Source organism: Aphidius gifuensis, linkage group LG5 (assembly GCF_014905175.1).
Source record: "Aphidius gifuensis isolate YNYX2018 linkage group LG5, ASM1490517v1, whole genome shotgun sequence".
NCBI lineage: Eukaryota > Metazoa > Arthropoda > Insecta > Hymenoptera > Braconidae > Aphidius > Aphidius gifuensis.
This window is the reverse complement of record NC_057792.1, coordinates 14,329,381-14,350,733: the sequence shown is the minus strand read 5'-3', so window position 1 is coordinate 14,350,733 and position 21,353 is coordinate 14,329,381. Positions and strand designations below refer to the sequence as shown.

The window sequence follows — 21,353 nt, the reverse complement described above, 5'->3', positions numbered from 1 at the left end:
ATTAATTATTTATCCATTTTTTTTTTTTATTTTTAATTTTAAGGCTCTATATTCTTTTTACCCTTAGCTGAGTGTAATTTTTATTTTTAAATGACTAAAATAAAAATTAAGATACACCAACCTTATGGTTTTTTTTTTCATAATATATTTTTTTTTGTTTATTAAAAAATTAATCATTTGTCAATACACATATATTTCTTTTTATTTTTTTTTTTAATATAAAATTTCTTACATAAATAATGCACCATTTTTTTTGTTTCTGATACCTCCAAAAAATAAATAAACAGCAAATTTGATATATCTCTCTTCACGAAAAAGTAGCTAATTATTTAATTCAATCCGATTGTCTAATCGTTTTTTTCTACGCTGACATTTTGGACAAGGTTTTTTCGAATTGAGACAATTTGCATGAAATACTGCACTACATTTACCACACTGCAAGTAAAATAAAAATTAAAAAATTAATTAGTATATTTTTAAATAATAAACGAATGAATAAATTAACATACCCTGAATGTTGATTCAACATCAAATGGATAAATAATTTTTGAATTATTACAAACTTCACATATGAATCCTTTTTGACTACACAGCCAACAATTAGCAACATGATTTTTAGCAAATTCAATAATTTTTAATAACTGCTGTGCAAGTGTACCATTTGATACATCAAGTAAATCACCAACAGAATACTGATGTACATGTTCATACAAATAACATCTTGGTTTAACTTTATTTTCCAATTCATTTATAATTGGATCACGACATGTCAACAAGTATGCACGTAATAAATTTAATTGTATTCTTAATTGTTGTAATTGTGCCATACTATCAACAGCCATATAAATTTTTGGATTAATTAATTTTAAATCAAGTATTGTTTTACAATCAGTTAAATATATTGCTGCTTTTTGTGATACTTGATAAGTTTTTAAATCCCAATTGTGTATTATTCTTGATGGTATTAAAAATTCTTCATTTGCCATACAATCATTGCAATAATAATTACCAGAAAATGAACAAACATTTGATTTACCAAATGTCATACCAATTGCATGACCACAATCGAAACAACTATAATTTTGTACATCAAGACCTTTTTCTCTTGGTAATTTACCAATTTGTTCAATCATTATATCAACTGGTTTTTTATCAACAATTTCATCATCATTATCACTACATTTTTCCGGTATTAATTTAACATCTGGTGTAAATTTATTTAAAAAATCACGTATATCTGGTGATTGTGAATAACCACCAGTATGATAACTTTTAATTAATGCATCATAAGTTGCATTTTCACCAGGTGTACGTTGTGAATCATCAGTTGAATTTTTTGATATCATTGATGATGTCATTGACGATGATTCACCATCATTTATCAAATTCATACAATCAAATTTATTATCAATAATTAAATTATCATCATCTGTTAAATATTTATGTTCAATTTCTTCAATTTTATTTTCAATTTCTTCATATTTATTTTTATTTATCTCAATTTTATCAACAATTTCATTTAATTTCTTTTCATTGTTTATTATTTTAGCATCAATTTTTTTAGTTAATAAGTTATCAGTAGTTGATGTTGATGTTGATGATGATGAAGACGTTGATGATGATGGTTTAATTGTTTTACCATTAAATGATGAGCTAGCTTTATTACTATCATCATCATCATGTTTTGTATTATTTGATAAAATTATTTTTAATGCATCATCTTCACTTATTGCTCCATAATTACCAAGTATACTTTGTGAAGTAAATGATCCAATACTACCAATTGAACTTGCTGTTTCAACATCATCATAATTATGATGATTGGGATTATTAATAGTAATATCACTATTTATTGTTTTAGCAATATCAACAGCACTAAAAACAGGTGATGATTTCATTGGTGGTGACCATATTGCAGCCATTAAAAGTGGTGTACTTGACCAATAATTTAATAGACTTGTATTACAAGCAAGATCAAATGTCATTTGTTCAATTGTTTCAACAAGTCTTTTAGCAATATCAATACAATCTCTATCTCTTATAAATGCTGTTATTTCATAATATGGTTTTAATGCCATTGTTGTATAATGATAAAAATGATAACTTATCCATGTTCTACAAAAACCAACTTCACTTATTATTTGTTTATAATTTTGTATTTCATCAATTATTTGACTATGTGAAAATACTAATAATGGTCCCCAAAAACTTGGTTGTGGCATTGCATCAATATCTGGACCACTTAGTACTTCTGTTACACGATTTAACAGACTATCTTTTAAACCATGTAAAAATATTGCTTCTAGTATTGAACATAATGCTATTGTTTCTTCACAATCACTTATTATTTTTTCATTATTTATACCACCAAGATTTTCCATTTCCATTATTGTTGAATTTAATTGTTTTCTTAATGATTCTTTTATAAGTACATGTTTTTTGTTTGTTAATGATTTTACACTTTTTAGTAATGAATTCATTTTTTGAGTCTTTATTTATCAGCAATTTCATTGTCAAATTTTTACATCAATATTTATAATAATCAAAGTTATTTAAACAATTAAATTTTTACTTTTTTCTTTGTTGATTTTTGTTGCTGTGTTTTGACTTGTCATTTATAAAAAACATATGATTATTTGTTGTTGTTGTTGTTTTTTTATTTGACAGTCAAACTGTCAAGTGTCAATGTATTATTATTATAGGTTATACTGAGAGAGAAAAAAAATGAGCGAGACAATTACGCAGCTGTTTCTGCAGAGAAAAAAAAATAGAGAGGGTGGTGTGCTAGACAACAAGTACATACGTCATCACACAAATGACAACACAAATGAGTGAAATGACAACAAAAAAAATGACAACATAGACTAATTATAAAAATCAATAATCTAAAAATAATTTAAATTAAACTTTAAATATCAACAAGTTCAATGCTCCAAAAGTAAATTTAATTTTTTTTTTTTAAATATAATAATAATTTTCTATATTTATGTCGTCTCCAGGTCTTTTAAAATAAAATGAAATAAAACCAATGTGTCTAAAAAAAAATCCTACAACAAAAGGAAAAAAAAAAAAAAAAAGCCATGATGATGATAATAATAATAACAACAAAAGCAAGACCGTGTGAATGACTGTGAGTCAAATGATATTAAAAAAAGGAATAAAAAAAATTATTATAGATATAATGTAAAAAGGGAAAAACCAGTTTTGGCTTTAGCCCGAACGGGAAAGGCAGGAAGCCAAAGAAATAAATAAAAATAAAAATTAAAAATAAATAAATAAAAAAAGTGAGCAAGAGACACTTGCAGATGTGTAATAGAAAAGAAGAGGATAAAAAAAAAAAAAAAAATACACTTGCTGCTGATGGGAATATGCCTTGGGTGTAGACTTCTTGAAGAAGAGGTGGACAAAAATAATAAAACAGTGGGGGAAATCATATTATCAATGTGAAGAAAAATATATCTTGACAAAAGAGCAAAAAAGAGAGAAAATTAAAATGGGTATGTATATTATTTGCGCAGCCGTTGTGTTTCTCTAAAGTGCTTCTAAAGTCTGGCCCAAGTCTCTCTCTTTATTTATTTATTTATTTTTTTATTTTTTTTTTTTCTATCTTTGATACACACCAGTCTGTTATACCTATATGAATATTTTTTCTTTCATTTTCAAAGTTTCGAACTTTAATATCTCTGGGAGAGACTCAGTCACTCAGGTCTCAGTCTCGCTACCAACATCAACGTGGTTGGTCCAGCGTGTCTCCGTCTGTCAAATATGATAAATAATAATAATCATTATTGATATTATTATTTAATAATTATTATTGAGACACCTGTCATTATAAAGTGTGTTCCGTTTTATTCAATTGTGTTATTAGTGTTTAAATTACCTTTAAATTAATTAATTGAATTTCGAAATTAACAATCGACTTTTAAATTGTTTTAAATTTTAAAAATTATTATTTAATAAGCAATTTATTTAATTTTTATTTGTGCATGTTGTTGGCTTTTATGGATGTGAAGTGAAGGGTTTTTTTTTTATTTCTTTCTGTTCAACACAAACGGATGTTACACCTGCTATTTTATTTGTAATTATATATTTGTTATTTTAATAATTTCGAAAAAGTTACTACTTCTTGGCATGGAAACAACCTGATCAAGGTAATGTCATATATGTTTTTATATAATTTTCTTATTTATCTATTATACAACTTGATATTGATAATTTCTTTCTTTTTTTTTTTCTCAGTAATTTTAATCAATAATTATTGATTAATCATACAAAATTATTTTTTATTTCTAGACATTTATGAGGATATTATTTCACAAATAAAATAATAATGTCAGTACTGGAATTTAATTATTCTGGATTTAAAAAATCAATATTTTGAAAGAAGACATTTATCCACAAACGTCATAAAACCTTGGCCGACTTTGTTTAATATCCAGGATATAATTATGATGATAGAAAAAACAATAGATATACAAAGAAAATAAAAAATTATTTGCACAAAAAAAAAATAAAGATCTTTGTTTGAAAAAAAAATTAAAAAAATGGAAATTGATAAATTAAATAATTCTAATTTTAATAAATCAAAAAATTGGAATTTAAATAATAATAATAATAATAATATAATAACCAATGTGCCAAAATTATTAATAAATTATCAAAATGATAATAATAATATAGAACATATAAATAATTATTTAACAACAAAGACTGATTGTAAATCATCAACAAGATTATTACCATACACTAAAACAAATAATAATTCAACATCAACAATCATGAAAAATGATAAATTATATGAATTTAATATTAACAATAATAATAATAAATATAACAATAATAATTTACATGTTATTGCAACGTCCTTGACGGAATTACAAGTTGGTAAAAGTCGTGATACACGACGTGCTTGTTCAGAACCCGGAAGTATTTCATCAGGTACCGTTAGGACAACACCCAGAACAAGAGTTGTGATAAAACCACCACGTTCAACAACAGCATCAAGAATAACAAGTATTGATAAAATTAATTCAATTGATAATAATAATAATATTAATTATGATAAATCAATTGTTGTTAATAATGATGGAAAAATTGTTAAACCAATTAATATAATAAATAGTGGAAATAATAGTAATAATAATTTACAAATGACAAGTGTTGGATCAACTGTTGTATCACCAGTAACAAGTTTAAAAAGTGTACCAAGTTTTAAAACATCAACATCAATTGATAATAATAATTGTGATAATGAATCAGATTATGTTGTTGATCCTGTACAAGGTACTGCTTATCACAAAGGACAATTTCTTGGAAAGGTTTGTATTATCAATTTTAGTAATAAAAATTAAATTTATTGATTACTTTTTTTGGAGCAAGAGAAAGGTTGCATTAATATTTTTTTATTATTTCAAATACTTGATGAATCATTCAATATATATTTTTTTTAATTGGGGAAATTTTTTTTTCATTTAATATTTGATTTAATTTGATGATCATGATGATGACTCATTTTGTAATAATTTTTTTTAAACAGTCCAATCATTTAATACATTGATAAAATATCAAAAATACAAATTTAATTAGAAATAAAATTTTAATATTTAATTAGAGAAATTTACTATTTTTTATTAATTAAAAAATTAATATAAATAAATGTCAAGTTGAATAATTAATAGTGTATGATTAGAAAAAAAAAAAAAAAAGACATAATAACATGTTTATTGAATTTTTTTAATATCAAGTTTAGAAACTGGTAGTTTAACAAGAAGAAAAAGAAGAAGCAGCAGCATATGCTCATTTGAAACAAGTCGAAACAAGTTAAAGGGGGATGTGCCATGTATGTAGGGATCTAAGATGATGCTGGAGAATAGGTATCATCTTTAGTCACGAAAACGTTCAAGATTATTTTTTTTTCTTATTTTTGTCCCTTTTTTTTTTTCATTTATTTATTATGATGATGATCATCATCTGTGGGAACAAGGCAATGTGCAACACGCAGGGATCATGATTTTCTTTGGTCTGTCCTTCGTGTGTAATATATAAAAATACTTGAAAAATAGTATTCCAAGTTCCAACAACACCATCACACACTCGAGTTATTTCCATTGGACGTTGACTCTTAGTCTCTTACCATCACTTGGCTCGTTCGATGCACCTCCCTCTTGTTTTTTTTTTATTTTTATAATGTTTTATCTTCTTTTTTTTATATTTTTTCAATTTTTTTATTTCTTTTCACATACAACGGAAGTTGTCTCTTTCCTTTCACGCTCATATTCATCGATGATGATGATGAAGAAGCCTTGTAATATCACTTTGTTTCATCCATCCACATCAACAACCATTACATATTTTATTACACATTCCCATAATAATAAAATATCATTTACCGTTTTCACCTGGCTTCCTATATCATTTTATTATTATCAGTATTATTTTTTTTCATAATAATAATGATAAATCAAAGCTCTCAATTGCAATGAGAAAAAAAAAATTAAATATATGTTATTCAATTGGCTTGGACATTTGATAAACGTGGGCGACGACCGAATTTTCACGTTTTTTTGGCTTGACATTAAGTAACGCATCAGAAAATTTAGTTTCTTATTTTATTTTTGGTTTTTTTTACTTTTTGTAAGCCAGACTTGATGACGTTTGTCGCATTTATCTTGTCTTTTTATATATAAAAAAAATTTCCTTGATTCAAAAAATAGATTTTTTAAAAATATTTTTATTTACAGGGTGGTTTTGCAAGAGTCTATCTTATGACTGATATTACAAATGGTAATAAATATGCATGTAAAATAATACCTAAAAATCGAATGCAAAAAATTCACATACAAAAGGTAATATAAAAAAAAAAAAAATAAATATATTTTATTGTCATTTAAATGACACACAATGAAATTAATAAAAAAAAAATAAAAATAAATATTTCAGATTGCTCGAGAAATAATGATTCATAAAGATTTAAATCACATTAATGTCGTACAAATGCATCATTATTTTGAAAATAGTTTAAATGTCTACATGCTGCTGGAAGCTTGTCCAAGAAAGGTAAGAAAAAAAAAAAAAAGAGTTTCACTTTGATCTTAATATGGTATTACGTGTTGAAATAATAAATAGAATAAAATAAAATAAATGAAACAATGTAGAGGGAAGGGAACAGAATGGTTTGTTGGTGAGTCATATTACTAATACAATTCTCTATAAAATTCCAGAGTTTGATGCACGTGTTAAAATATCGTGGTAAAATAACAGAACCAGAAGCACGTTATTATATGAAACAAATGACAACTGGTATTGCATATATACATTCACAGAAAATAGTGCATCGTGATTTAAAACCAGGCAATATGTTTTTATCTGATGGTATGATTGTTAAAATTGGTGATTTTGGCTTAGCAACATGTCCAGATGGACAAAAAAAAAAAGTAACAATATGTGGTACACCAAATTACATTGCACCAGAAGTATTATTTAAACAAGCATATAGTTATGAAGCTGATATATGGGCACTTGGTTGTATATTATATGCATTACTTGTTGGACAACCACCATTTGATACAGCAACACTTAAAGAAACATACTCACGTATATGTAATAATCGTTATAAAGAAATTGATAATACAATTATAACAAATAATGGACAAAATTTAATACGTTGGTTATTACAACCAGTACCAGAATTACGTCCATCACTTAAACAAGTTAATCAACATCCATATTTAAATATTGAATATGTGCCAGATAAATTATCACATTCATGTTGTTATAGACAACCAGAATTACTTGGACCAATTGAAAATAAAATTATAAATAATCAACAAAATCAAAAATTAGCACCAACAGCATCAATGCCATCAGTATCATCATCATTGTCATCAACAAGTTCATGCAGTACATCAACATCAAAACCAGTTATACAAAAACAATTACCAGTTACATTTAAAAATAATACAGATAATAAAAATATCATAGGAAATAATTTACAAATTATGAAAAATTCACAAATTATTATTAAAAAAAAATCAAATGTTGGCAATTGGCTTGGTAAAAAATTTCCAAAGTTCATTAAATTAAAACAACGTATTGGTAATTTATTATGTTCAGATAAAAAAAAAACAACTGAAAATATTATGATGTATCATGCATTAGAAAATTGTTTAATGGAAATAAGATATATGAAATGTGAAAATAATCCAAAACCAATTGATGGTCTTGTTCCATTATTTGTTACAAAGTGGATTGATTATTCAAATAAATATGGATTATGTTTTCAATTGTCTGATTGTTCAGTTGGTGTGCTATTTAATGATAGTACCAAAATGAGTTACACACGTGATAGAAGGTAATTTATCTTAAACAACAATTTTCATAATTAAATAATTGTAATAATTAATTTTCATTTATTCTAGAAGAGTCGAGTATACAACATCTGATGATGAAGTAACAAAATTTTCAAGAGAACGAGATGTTCCTGTTTTTATGAATGAAAAATTAGAATTATTACGACATTTTACTGAATACATGGATGATCATTTGACAAATGGTATGTCATTAATTAGCAAATTAAATTAAATTAAAATAATAATGATAAATTACAAATTTTAGGTGGTGAAATTGGTGATAATGTTGTGACAAAAACATCAAAAAAACCAGAAAATGTACCACGTATGCGTAGATGGCTAAGAACAGATAAAGCTATTGTCATGGAATTAACTGTTCCACTTCTTCAGGTTAATTTCTTTGCTGATCATACGAAAATTGTTGTGTCAGGTGGTACACGTCCACGTGATTATCTTGTAACTTATATTGATGCAAGCAGACATGCAACATCATATTGGCTAAATGACATACGGGAATCTGGTTGTACAATTGAACTTTATGAAAGATTAAATTATGTTTGTAAAGCATCACGTGAATTTGCACATTTAGAAAATACAAATAATCCAATTGGTTGTTTAGATTTACCAATAAATAATGGAACAATATTAAAAGCATAAATAATTGTTATAATAATCAGTGTCTTCCTAGACAAAAGTTTATAATTTTTAAACTATTGATTAGTTAAAATTAAATATTTTTCTTTCGTCAATCCTACAAACAAAATTATATATACATAATTGATATATATATTTTTTCGATATTCATTAGTAAAAATGAAGAATTAAATTATAATTGTGATAAACGTTTCCATGTGGATTAATTAATTAATTATAAAATTAACTAATTAATTAATATCCTAGTCGAGTATGAAATTTATAACTATTTCAAAATTTATCATTAGTATTTCGAAATACATCGAGTTATATTTCGTTTAACAAAATTTAATGTGAAAAATGAAAAATTTTGTAATTTAAATTTCATGTGTTATATATTGCCAATTAATTATAAAAATATTATTATTTTTCTCTACAAGGTAGATTGTTTAAACTGTGATTGTTAATCATTACGTAATTATTATTATCGGCATTTATTATTACTATATTATTATTAATTAATTTTATTATTATTAAAATTGTTATTATTTGTTATCTTTGGTATGTTTTCTTTTTTTGCAATTTATTGATAATTTAAATAATTCATTGAAAAATAAGAATATAATTATAACAAACATTTTGTGATTAATTAGAATTAATTGTATTTTTTTTTTTTTTTTCATTCATTTGGTTTTTTGAATGATTGTAGATAAATAATGGTTCCAGTGTGTTTACAACGATGTTATAATATTATATATATTTTTTCTCATATAAATATAAAATATGAATATATAAATATTGTGTTTGATTTTATTTCTCTGCGAAGAATATTATGAAAAATTAGATGGAATATTTGGAAAACTTTGGGGGATAATTGTTGCGACTGAAAAAATTACGGAGAAATTTAAAAGAATTACGGAGGAATTTTATTTCTTCGAAAAAATTTACACAAAAATTAAAATTTCATCGCTAATAACCCTGGATGTTGATGCGACGTTAAATAAAAACATTAAAAAAAAAAATTAAAATTTTTAGTTATAAGAAATAAAAAATTCTATATATTTTTTCTACTTTTATAAAACAAAGTAAAGATTAATTGGTTTATTTTGCGCATAAAAATATTTCTCCATCCAGTGACTAATAAAATTCCTTTGCACCGGAGAAAGTATAAATTTATTCACTTTGTCTATGGCTATATTTTTATTTCATAATTAAAAAAATTAAAATAAAAAACATAAATAACTAGATGATTTTATAATTTTTATTTTCAAAATAAAATATAACACATTATATTTCATAATAATAATAATAATAATAATTAATGATTAAATTATTATTAATTTAATTAATTAAAATTCATATTGTGTTACATATATAAATAATTTAGCAACAGCACTACCAGCAAATGCTTCACCATGATAAATTTCCATGCTCAATTCAAGTTCAATTTCTTGTGGTCCAGGTATACTTCTTGACAAACAAAGTACAGCATCTGATGGTGATGGATGTCGTAATGTAAAATATGATTCAGTAACACGTGGAAGACCTGGTGGTGATCTAACATTAACAAGTGATTTATTAAATTGTATTGTTGAACCAGGTAAATGTGTTCCTCTCATTGTAAATAATTCAAGTTGTCCAGTTGATTCTGGTATTGGAAACATACTGACAAATGTTATAAAATTAAATGAATAATGAGATGGTGAACGAAAGCAACTGAGATCACCACTTGGACAATAACGTGATGTTCTAACACATCGACTGTAATAAAACAAAAAAATATGATTAAAAAACAACAGCAACATAATTATATTATTATTAATATAAATTTTTTTTTAACGTACTTTTTACGATATTCATCTCGATGATAACCAATTGGACATTTAATTTTATTACACTTGTATCCACCTCTAGTATTTTGACACATGTCATTTAAATCTCTGCAAACTGGTCCACTTGAACACTCATCAATATCCTGACATGTTCTTCCATCACTACTAAGACGATAACCATCTGGACATCTGCATAAATAACTGCCCATTGTGTTATCACAAAATCCAACACATAAATTATTTTCTTTAAATTCTTCACACTCATTAATATCAATGCATGTTCTATTGTCATGATGATTCAATCGATAGCCATGTTGACAAGTACATCTATAACTTCCCCACATATTAATACAATCATGCTGACAAGTATTTGAATTAATTCTGCATTCATCAATATCTTGACAAACATTATCACCATTTAGCTTTTCAAAACCTTCTTCACATACACATCTATATGAGCCATCAGTATTTTCACATTTTCCATTACCACCACATGGATTTCTACCAAATATTTTACACTCATTTATATCAAGACAATTATTATTATCACCTATTGTATAACCCCTTGGACATGAGCATGCATAACGACCTGGTAGATTTTCACACAATTGTCCACGTCCACATTGATGTGTACCATCTTCACATTCATCAATATCAATGCATCTACTTGTTTGTAAATCAGCTTTGAAGCCTGGTTCACATATTTTTCTTGATACACACTGATATGATCCAATTGTATTTACACATCTTGACATTGGTTGTCTTGAGCAAGGATTTGATCTTCCATACTGACACTCATCAATGTCAATACACTGATTACTTGAACCACGTAAAAAACCTGGTGGACATGATCTTGGTGCATCAATTTCAGGTAAAATTGTTGTCATTGCAGTTGTCATTGTTGTTGTTATAATTGGAATTTTTGTGGTTGTTGATAATGGACGAGATGTTGTTGATAAAGGACGAGATGTTGTACTTGTTGTAATTTTTTTAGTAGTTGTTAAAACTTGACCACGTTGATTTTTATCACATCTGTATGAACCAACAGTATTACGACAATGATATCCATTACTACAATCATGTGTACCAAGTACACATTCATCATCATCTTCACATGATTCTGTTGCAGCATTAAGTGTGTAACCAGTACCACATGATAAAAATCTAACGCATATATAACTTCCAAGTGTATTGTCACATCTTTGTGTTGGTAAACAATCATTTTGTTGAAATTGACATTCATTTATATCAACACATGCTTGTGTTAAATTATCACGTCTAAATCCTAATTTACATTTACAAGTAAAACTTCCAGATGTATTTATACACTCTTCATTACTTGTGCAAGCTTCTTCAATTTCTTCACACTCATTAATATCAATACAGCCACGATTTCTAACGTATTTTAAACCAGTTGCACATTTTTTTTGAGCGTTGGAATCTGATGATGATGGTGGTGGCTGAGTCTCTTGACGTGTTGGCCTTGGAGTTATTGGTGATGGTCGACTGGCACAAGTATAACCACCTGGCTGATTATAACATACTTCTGTACCACATGAATCCAAATGTTCTGCACACTCATCAACATCTATTGAAATATTAAAAAAATAAATTTCAAATGTTTTTAAATCTTATTTAGATAATTAATTAATTTTATAAAACATTGACAAAGACATTAAGCTAATATTTATTTAAAATCTGAAAGATAAAAATTGATTATTTAATTTTATACTGGTCTTGTTTTATTTTCTATTAATAATTTACCTTCACAATCTCTTTGCTGTGAATTATATCGATACCCAGATGGACAAGCACCACGTCTTTGATAAATATTATTAAAATTAATTGTCGGTCTTTCACATGAAAATGTACCATTTAAATTAACACAACGTTCTCCAAGTCTAGCATCACACGGTGATTTGATTGTATCATTACACTCATCAATATCTTCACATTTATTTGTTGACAGTGAAAAATTAAAGCCAAATTCACAAATTGGAAGACGTGTTATACAGTCAAAACTACCCAAACGATTGACACAATATTGATGAAGATTTTCTTGACAATTGTGTGTATTGTCAGTACACTCATCAATGTCAATGCAAGAATTATTTTGAAGACGATGACCAGGATCACATGATGGTGGTTCTTTACAAATAAATGAGCCATTTGTATTTTCACATATTTCATTTTCAAGACAACTGTGCTGACCAAGAAGACACTCATTAACATCTTGACATGTTTTAGATATTCTATCAAAAAATGTTCCAGCTGTACAGAGAGGTAAACAATCATAACCACCTGGATTATTTATACAACGTTCATGTTCTTGACAACCTGGACCATCTGTACACTCATCAATATCTGTACAATTAATTCCATTGTTTTTATAACCCGATGAACATGATGATTGTAAATTAAAATCTACAAAAAACAATACAAATCATTTTATATTTTATTGATATTAATTAATTAATTGATATTAATTAATTACCTAGAGTATTATTTTGATCAATAAAAATAGTATCTTCTTTTTTAATTGATTCTTCAAATTTTTGTTCATCAATAATTTCATTTTCTTTGTATGTAGCTTTTAAATTTTCTTTTTTTTTAATTTTTCTTTTATTTCTACATTGATGAAAACCTGGAAGATTAACACAAATTGGTTTCTCCAATGGACAAGGATTATCCTCACATTCATTGATATCTGGAAGATGGAAAGAAACAAAATAATTAAAATATATTTTATTGATTATTAAATTGGCAAATTAAAAAAAAACTTACATGCTCAGATAATATTTATCATGCCATTTTGTTAATAATTTTATATTTTTAAATTATCATTTAATTCAACAAAATATTATTAATGTTGATTATTATAATTTTTTTTTTACCAATACACATGTTGGAGTTTCTGTTGAATTCGAAACCTTTACGACAGCTGATATCACACTCATAAGCACCCTCGGTGTTTCGACAAACTTCAACACCAGATAAACAACCATGAAGCTCTTCTTTGCACTCATCAACATCTTCAATATTGAAAAACAAATTTATAATTAATTTTTGTATATTAAAAATCAAGTAAAGTAATTTTACCTTGACATTTTTTATCAAACGTGTTGTATTTAAATCCAGCTGGACATCCAGTTGTTTCACTCAGCTCATGACAAGAATAACTACCATGAGTATTAACACACAAGTGGGTATTAATTGGACAAGGTTGATCAATCAATACACCACACTCATCAATATCTTAAATATATAAATAAAATTATAATCAAGATGAGAATATATTTTATTTAGCTTGTTTTTTTTACCTAGACAATTTTCAGCTTGATGATCCCATTCATATCCAGGTGGACATCTATTTTTAATATCTGTTATTGGCTGGATCAGCACATTCCTCATTGAACTCTCATCCGGCAAATTATCATGGCAAATATAAGAGCCAATATTATTTTCACATTTTCCAAATGTACATATTTCTTGATCATCTTCACACTCGTTGATGTCTATTGCATAAAGCAGCCAAAAAAAAACAGCAAAAGCAGCGACAATTGAACAACAACAAAACAAACAATAAAATAAATTAGATATTTTTTTTATTTACATACCATCACAGACACCAGCTTCTGGATTATAATGATATCCAATTGGACACTGTGGTAAATTATCAGTGTTGCTTGATGATCGAGTTGTTAATTTTTCATTTCTATTATTTTTTATTGTTGTTAATTTTTTAACAGTTGTTGTTGGTATTGTTGTTGGTATTATTGTTGGTATTGTTGTCGGTATTGTTGTTGGTATTGTTGTTGGTGGTATTGTTGTTAGCTTTGGTGTTGTTGTTGTTATTAATTTTTGAGTAGTAGAAATTATTTTTTTAGTTGTTTTAATTTTTTTTTTAGTTGGCTTTAATGTTGTAATTTTTATGGTTGTTGTTTCAGTTGGTTTTTGATTACAAGAGTGTCCATCATCAGCTAAAATAAAACCAGGATCACAATCACATATAACAGCTGTTCCATTGTCCTTGCATCTATGTTCACATGGATTATCTGATTCGCATCTAAAAAATAAATTGATTTAGCAAACACATCATCATCTTAATTAAATAATAAATTAAATAATCTTGACAAATAAAATATAATTTACCGATTAATTGGAGTCTCAGATCTGCATGTTTTTTTATCCTCAAGAAGAACCCAGCCTTTTGGACAGTCACAATAATATGAACCATCAACTGGTACACAAATATCAGAACACAATAAACCCTTTAATATTGTACAAATATTTTTACTCTTTGTATTTTCAGCTGTAAAATAATAATAATTTCTAAATAATTATTCAAAATATATATTGATTAATTTTATTATTACCTGATGTTGAATTATCATCGTCAGTAAATTCAAGTGAAAGATCAAGATCAGATGATGATGTTGGTGTTGATTCAGTTGGTACAACAGTTGTAGATTTTTTATTATTTATTGTTGTTGATGTTGATGTGTTTGATGGTGATTCAGTTTCATGACAACACTCCATAAATGCTGGATCCCATGGTATACCAAATGAAAAACCATTAAATGCACAACCTTGACCCATTGAACCAGTTAAAATTCCTAATTTACAACCTTCACAACAATCTTTTTGATAATGATCATTTTCTAGCTTTTTATTTGTTTCATCAGTACATCCAAGACCTTCTTTAGCTTTTTTTTTTCCAATTTTACAGCTTATTTCATGATAAACACGATTACAACAAATATCAACAGCTTCAAGACATAAGCCTTGTTCAACTTGTGATAAACCAGATACTGGTCCAATAAATTTATCACATTTAAGACCTTCATTTGCCCATGATTTACCCAAACCACAACATTTTTCAAATTTATTTTCCATTTTATCATTACCAACATCTTTGACATCTAAATTTTTAAATAACAAAAAAATATACAATTTTTTTATTTATCAAACAGCTATAATTAAAATTAAAAAAATCAATTTATTATTTTTTAAATATAGTTTTTCATTATCATTTTGTTTTGATAATAATTATTGATTTGATAAGAAACACTATCAGTTATTCTATATTTTCAAATCCAGAGCAAGGCCATTATCTTGTTAAATTAATTATAAAATAAATAAATAAATAAAAAAACACTTGAGATAAAAAAAGTAGCCAAGGAAAATTAATTAATAATTACTAACATTTATTCAATTAATTAATACATTAATTAGTGTAAATTAAATATTCAAAATTAAACTAAAGCTAAATTGATTGTCGTATTTTAATGGACAAGACAATTTCAGTCAATAATATCAATCAATTAATTGGTACCTTGTGATCGAATTGATTCAATAAAAATAAACAAAAAAAAATAATTCCAAATCATTGTTGCTGCTGTTTTTTATAACAAATAAACATGAAGAATTCAAACTTAAATTTTATTTTAAAACACTTTTAATTAAATTAATTATTTTAATTTTTTTTTTTTTTATTGAGAGTTGATATGACACGTGTAACTGGCAACTGCCAATAACGAACTGAACTTTTCTCTTGCTGGGAGAGACTGAACAGTGCTCGAATCGAGATAGAAATATTTTTTTATTTTTTTTATTTCGTTTGAAGAAATGATGGCGCATTTATATGCTGGATAATAATTCTTTTTATTTTCTTTATATATTTTTTTTTATTTTTATTAAGTCTTGTTTATTGACAACATATTTTTTTTCAATGATAATTCGTCTAGTGTCCTCGACATAGCAGATGCCAGAAGTGGCTTCGTGCATCGAAATTAAATAGACCCTCATTAATCTCAGGGAAAAAAAATGTAATCCACTTTTTTTTTGTTGAAAAAAAAGTGCCGATATTTACACCCGCAACTTGATGGGGACAATTTTTTTCGAATAACTCCATATGAATAATCTACGTGGGTATGGGTTTTTTAATTTGTTTTTATTTATTTATTTTTTTTTTTGTTCGAAAAATAAAAGCGACATGTGGGAAGCGACAAAAGTTCGACTAGAAATATAAACGCCTGCAAATCGGTCCCTCATTTAGATTTTCTCACGCTTGACCTTCTTGGAATGAATTCCATATGACAAAACAAGCATCTTGGCAATTTTTTCTTCTTTATTAGGCTAAAAAAAAAATTGTTATTTATTTTTATTATAACAAGGAAGGGGTTTTTTTTTTACATAACATTTCTTTTTTTTTTTGTTTAAGGAATGTTAGATAATTTATCCTTGATGGCCCACTTGTTGATGGCTGGAATACCAAGTATGGATTTTTTTTTGACTTCATCTCCTGATGATTCCTGAGAGTCTTTATTTACAAAAAAAAAATAAAAATAAAAATATCATTTTTACTAATTAAAACAGTTAAATTCAAACGAATAATTTCGTTTTTTTTTTTTATTTTTACCTTGACTTGATTCTTCTTTTTTATAAAAATAATTTTGAATTTGATAAATCCATTTTTCATTCATAAATCTCTCCCTGAATTTTGGTGTTGTAAATGTGTATAACAATGGATTAATTGCGCTATTAACTGGTAGAATAAAAATGACAACCCAAGCATGAAGATCAGCTGGAAAAAAAAATATTTCATTGAATTTTTAAAGTGAAATTAAAGTTTATCGATCATCCAAAAAATTACGATAATGTTGAATTAACTCACGTGCAATTGGATATTTTAAAAAAGCCAAAATTTTCAATACAATTATTGGTGCCCAACATGATGCATCAGTTAAAACAATAAAAAAAAATCTCAATGCAAATTCTGAATCCCCAATTGACAATTGACAATTGACATTTTTTCTTGTTTTCCAAATACTTGTAAACATTGCCACATAAACATATCCAATTATAACAAGTCTGTAAATTAAAAAATCAGACAATTTAATTAATATTTTTTTATCTCCAATTCATGCTGATTAATTTGTTAATAATCATCAAACAATACTCGTCGTTGAATCAGTTCCAGACAAAAAACAAATTCCCCAATTTTAATTTAAAATAATGTTAATACTATTTTTAATTTTTTCGACAGTTAATTGCTTCAAGGACTTAACAATCTTCAATATAAAATTAGCATAAATAATTATTACCCAGTTAAATTAACTCCAAGAAATATAAATGCTGAATATTCCCATCCAATGATAAATGGATCATCAATATGTAGAGGAAAACACATACCATTGAGACCATAAAACTTGGTGCTGCTTCTCCAATGTATAACTATTAAATAAATAATTTTATAACAACAAAATATTGATGTATTTATTGAATATAAATTTACCTGGTAATGAAGCAATTATTATTCCAATAATCCAAATAATAGTCATTGAAAATTTAGCTGTAATTGGAGTCAGAGTTCTCTGCTGTCCTCTGAGTGGTGCAGCAATTAGTAAAAATCTTTCAATTGACATAAATGATAATATAAGAACAGATACTTCAGACGATGTCATTGCCAACATTCCCAAGAATATACAGAACCAAGATGACATCCAGACATTTGCTTCTTGAGTATATTTATCACGAAATTGTATATCAACTAGACCAATTATCAAGAGGTATATTCCCATCAACATATCTGATACTAAATTAACATAAAAATTCAACTTTATTTTGTATTTTATTTACTAAATAATGGGTATATTTACCTGCTAGATTTCTAATGACAATACTGAGCACACGGTTTTCATCTTTAGCTGTAAATCTACCCCAAAGTACCAGCAAATTACCGAGACAAGTTACTGATGATATTCCCCAAACAGCTCCTCGTAAAAGTGGCTTGCCGAGAAGATGAGACAATGATGATACACCATCACTAACTGGACGACACTTTTTAACATTTGGAGCATATGACATGCAGTAATGAAATTTTTTAAAATATCTGTAAATTAAATTAACATTTTAACAATGAAAAAATGTGGTAATTTTAATTTACTTACACAAAATCTAACTCAGTAAATTGATTGAATGAATTTTTATCTAAATTTTCCATTTCAATTTCTTGAAGTCCACTGTTGAATAAATAATTATTTAATTAAAAAACAAAATTGTTTAATTAATTTTTAATTTGGAATTATACTTGCAGTGACCGAATGTTTTTTAATTTTTCAAAAATTATTATCTGTAAATTTTCTATCGGATTGTAGCCAATTGTTCTGTTGGTAAAATTAAATTTAATTATTATTTTAAATTTTTTGTTGTTTTATTTATTCAAGAGATAATTACAGTGTTGATTTAATATTTTATTGTTGGATTTTATGAAGTATTAATGTGGTATTTAATTTTTATTAAATAAATTTTTATAAATACTCGTGATTAGTGTTTGAGCACGTTTTGAGATTTAATATTTCTACAGTTATTTAAAACACGTTTTATTTTCACACTGTGATTATCTGTTTAAATAAATAAATATCCTTACAATTTTTTTAAATTAATCAATGATGTAAATAGTTTATCTGGTATTATTATTATATTGTTGTCTTCAAGTTTTCTAAAAATAAATAATAATATTAATAGAAATTTAACTGTTATTATTTTTTGATTAAAAATTCGTATAAATAATTTACAATTCAGTTAGTTGTTCCAAATTGATAAATGCATTTTCCTCAATGATTTGTAAATTATTTTTTTGTAATTCCCTGTTAAAAACATTGCTAAATTATTAAACAATTTTTAGTTGAATATTATCTCTGAAGAAAAATAAACTTACAAGCATTTTAAAGATGGCAATTGGGAAAATAAATAATTATCAATTTTTTCAATGCGATTTTCATTCAATGATCTAGGTGAAAAATATATTTATTATTTTAAAAAATTCATGGGATCATTTAATCATCAACTTACAGTTTTTTTAAAGCTGGTAAATATGGTAAATAAATACTGTCATACGTCAATGCATTCATGCTTAAATCCCTGAAATAAAATGAAGAAAAAAAATAAAAAATAAAATGATTAAATTACTCGAGTAAAGTGACTCGTGTAACTTAATCGAAGTTCACTTAACTGATTGACAAAATTAGCATATTACAAGATGAATAATTCATCTACCAATTTATCAACAAAGTATATTTTTTTTTTTAAATATAAACTAGAAAAATCATACTTACATTCGTTCAAGAGTTGTGCTATTTTCAAAATCAGTAAAATCACATTTTGTTAAATTATTTTTAATTACCCAAATACTTTCAATTGATGATAGACCAATTAAATCTCCTGTCTCAATTTCGACCAGTCTATTATGTGATAAAATTCTATACAAAAAACGAAAATAAATATTCAAGTATTTTTAATAAATTCGAATTATAAAAATACTTACAACCAACGTAGATTTTTTTGTTTTAAAAATATTCCTTTTTTTAATTTTTCAATTTTGTTTAGTTCAATATAGAGAGATCTAATTTCCAAATAATTAACAAAAGCATCAGCGTTAATTTCTATCAAAGAATTGTTCCTCATATTTCTATTTCGTGTCATTAAAAATAAAAAAAAAACAAATAATAAATTTCATATTTAAACAGCTTTTTTGTTGTGTAAAAAAAAAATAGATTTAAATTTTTGATCACTCTTACAGTCTGGTAATATTGGGAGAAAAATTGCTCGGAATTTTCGTAATCTTTGTCGAATTAATACAAGATACTTGACAACGTCTACAGATGCATTCTGCAGTTGGGCATTTTGAAGAATCTATTCAATCGAAATTTCAATGAGCAACAAGTTTTTTCTTTAATTATTTAGATTTTATTACCACAAATTTTTCCAGGACTACCTCCTCGTTTTTTTAAAAACCATCCCCATTCGCCATGAATTTCATCAACTAAAATAAATACAAAAAAATATGTAAATTATTTAAATGAGTTGGTTGGTAATTTATAAATAATACTTACAACAATTTGTGATACTCTCGTCATCATTATCAGGGCAATCTTTATTTCCATTACACCATTGTCTTTGTGGTCTACAATTGTTTGTTGTATTTTGACATAAAAATGTACCCATTGGACATTTATCTAGATATTTATAATAAATTTATTCAAAAAAAATATAACCAGTTTTTTATTGCATTGGAAATTTTTTAAATTAAATTAAGATGTAAATTGTATTTGATAAATTGAGTTGATCAATTGACATTACATTTGCTAAATTTATTATCAATTTTACAATTTGCAAAGGCGTTTGTGTCAATTGTCAATAATATTATTCGAAATTTTTAATATTAAATTATAATTAACATGGTATAATTTATGTTTTTTTACCTTGACTAAAGTAATACATCAAAACACCAAGAACAACAACAGAACTAATCATCAAAGTTCCAGTTAAAGTAATACGTTTATGTTTCATATTTTTTTAAAAAAAATCAACAGTTTATTTGTTAAAATAAAGAAAGAATATATTTATAAATCCTTAAAACAATTAAAATTATTTGCAATAAATAATTTGTCAATTTTAAAAATACAAGTTGTAACTTGAATTGCAAAATTAATACTGGTTACATTTAAAGAGTAACATATTCCCTCACTTTTTTCAC

General features: G+C 25.7%; 4 protein-coding genes across 5 annotated transcripts; 1 reads left to right on the top strand and 3 right to left on the bottom strand.

Moving 5' to 3' along the window:
- Positions 1-121: 121 nt before the first annotated feature.
- Positions 122-3,161, bottom strand: LOC122857645. Its single transcript, XM_044159913.1, has 2 exons — positions 510-3,161; positions 122-435 (listed from the first exon to the last, which is right to left on the bottom strand). Exons 1-2 carry the CDS (start codon positions 2,478-2,480, stop codon positions 322-324), a joined length of 2,085 nt encoding a protein of 694 aa, XP_044015848.1. The 5' UTR covers positions 2,481-3,161; the 3' UTR covers positions 122-321.
- Positions 3,162-3,696: 535 nt separating this feature from the next.
- On the top strand, positions 3,697-9,778 carry LOC122857642 (serine/threonine-protein kinase PLK1-like). 2 transcript variants are annotated; one of them, XM_044159908.1, is made up of 7 exons: positions 3,697-4,151; positions 4,294-5,318; positions 6,741-6,845; positions 6,940-7,056; positions 7,221-8,350; positions 8,418-8,551; positions 8,614-9,778. In XM_044159908.1, exons 2-7 carry the CDS (start codon positions 4,545-4,547, stop codon positions 9,003-9,005), a joined length of 2,652 nt encoding a protein of 883 aa, XP_044015843.1. In that variant the 5' UTR covers positions 3,697-4,151; positions 4,294-4,544; the 3' UTR covers positions 9,006-9,778. The 2 variants fall into 2 exon arrangements, with proteins under 2 accessions (XP_044015843.1, XP_044015844.1); XM_044159909.1 differs by having other exon boundaries at positions 8,421-8,551; positions 8,614-9,770.
- Positions 9,779-10,220: 442 nt separating this feature from the next.
- Positions 10,221-16,497, bottom strand: LOC122857637 (fibrillin-1-like). Its single transcript, XM_044159903.1, has 11 exons — positions 16,149-16,497; positions 15,190-15,735; positions 14,966-15,125; positions 14,431-14,879; positions 14,134-14,328; positions 13,913-14,068; positions 13,708-13,845; positions 13,308-13,520; positions 12,578-13,237; positions 10,826-12,401; positions 10,221-10,742 (listed from the first exon to the last, which is right to left on the bottom strand). Exons 1-11 carry the CDS (start codon positions 16,201-16,203, stop codon positions 10,331-10,333), a joined length of 4,560 nt encoding a protein of 1,519 aa, XP_044015838.1. The 5' UTR covers positions 16,204-16,497; the 3' UTR covers positions 10,221-10,330.
- Positions 16,498-16,653: 156 nt separating this feature from the next.
- Positions 16,654-21,166, bottom strand: LOC122856452 (relaxin receptor 1-like). Its single transcript, XM_044158121.1, has 17 exons — positions 21,079-21,166; positions 20,710-20,832; positions 20,571-20,639; positions 20,395-20,509; positions 20,142-20,285; positions 19,933-20,076; positions 19,670-19,738; positions 19,536-19,607; positions 19,393-19,464; positions 19,245-19,316; positions 18,766-18,837; positions 18,475-18,707; positions 18,111-18,410; positions 17,920-18,049; positions 17,490-17,686; positions 17,235-17,399; positions 16,654-17,135 (listed from the first exon to the last, which is right to left on the bottom strand). The coding sequence occupies exons 1-17, from the start codon at positions 21,164-21,166 to the stop codon at positions 17,032-17,034; spliced, it is 2,169 nt and encodes a 722-aa protein (XP_044014056.1). The 3' UTR covers positions 16,654-17,031.
- Between the last annotated feature and the right edge of the window lie 187 nt (positions 21,167-21,353).

Excerpts from the sequence above, each read along its gene's own strand:
- LOC122857645 (XM_044159913.1), bottom strand. The coding sequence starts at position 2,480 with ATGAATTCATTACTAAAAAGTGTAAAATCATTAACAAACAAAAAACAT. Across the intron at positions 436-509 it reads ATGTTGAATCAACATTCAGG|TGTGGTAAATGTAGTGCAGT; the intron begins GTATGTTAATTT and ends TTTTACTTGCAG.
- LOC122857642 (XM_044159908.1), top strand. The coding sequence starts at position 4,545 with ATGGAAATTGATAAATTAAATAATTCTAATTTTAATAAATCAAAAAAT. Across the intron at positions 7,057-7,220 it reads TGGAAGCTTGTCCAAGAAAG|AGTTTGATGCACGTGTTAAA; the intron begins GTAAGAAAAAAA and ends ATAAAATTCCAG. Across the intron at positions 8,351-8,417 it reads AGTTACACACGTGATAGAAG|AAGAGTCGAGTATACAACAT; the intron begins GTAATTTATCTT and ends CATTTATTCTAG.
- LOC122857637 (XM_044159903.1), bottom strand. The coding sequence starts at position 16,203 with ATGATTTGGAATTATTTTTTTTTGTTTATTTTTATTGAATCAATTCGA. Across the intron at positions 13,846-13,912 it reads GTTTGATAAAAAATGTCAAG|ATGTTGATGAGTGCAAAGAA; the intron begins GTAAAATTACTT and ends TCAATATTGAAG. Across the intron at positions 13,238-13,307 it reads TGATCAAAATAATACTCTAG|ATTTTAATTTACAATCATCA; the intron begins GTAATTAATTAA and ends TGTTTTTTGTAG.
- LOC122856452 (XM_044158121.1), bottom strand. The coding sequence starts at position 21,166 with ATGAAACATAAACGTATTACTTTAACTGGAACTTTGATGATTAGTTCT. Across the intron at positions 20,640-20,709 it reads CGAGAGTATCACAAATTGTT|TTGATGAAATTCATGGCGAA; the intron begins GTAAGTATTATT and ends TATTTATTTTAG. Across the intron at positions 19,739-19,932 it reads AGCACAACTCTTGAACGAAT|GGATTTAAGCATGAATGCAT; the intron begins GTAAGTATGATT and ends ATTTTATTTCAG.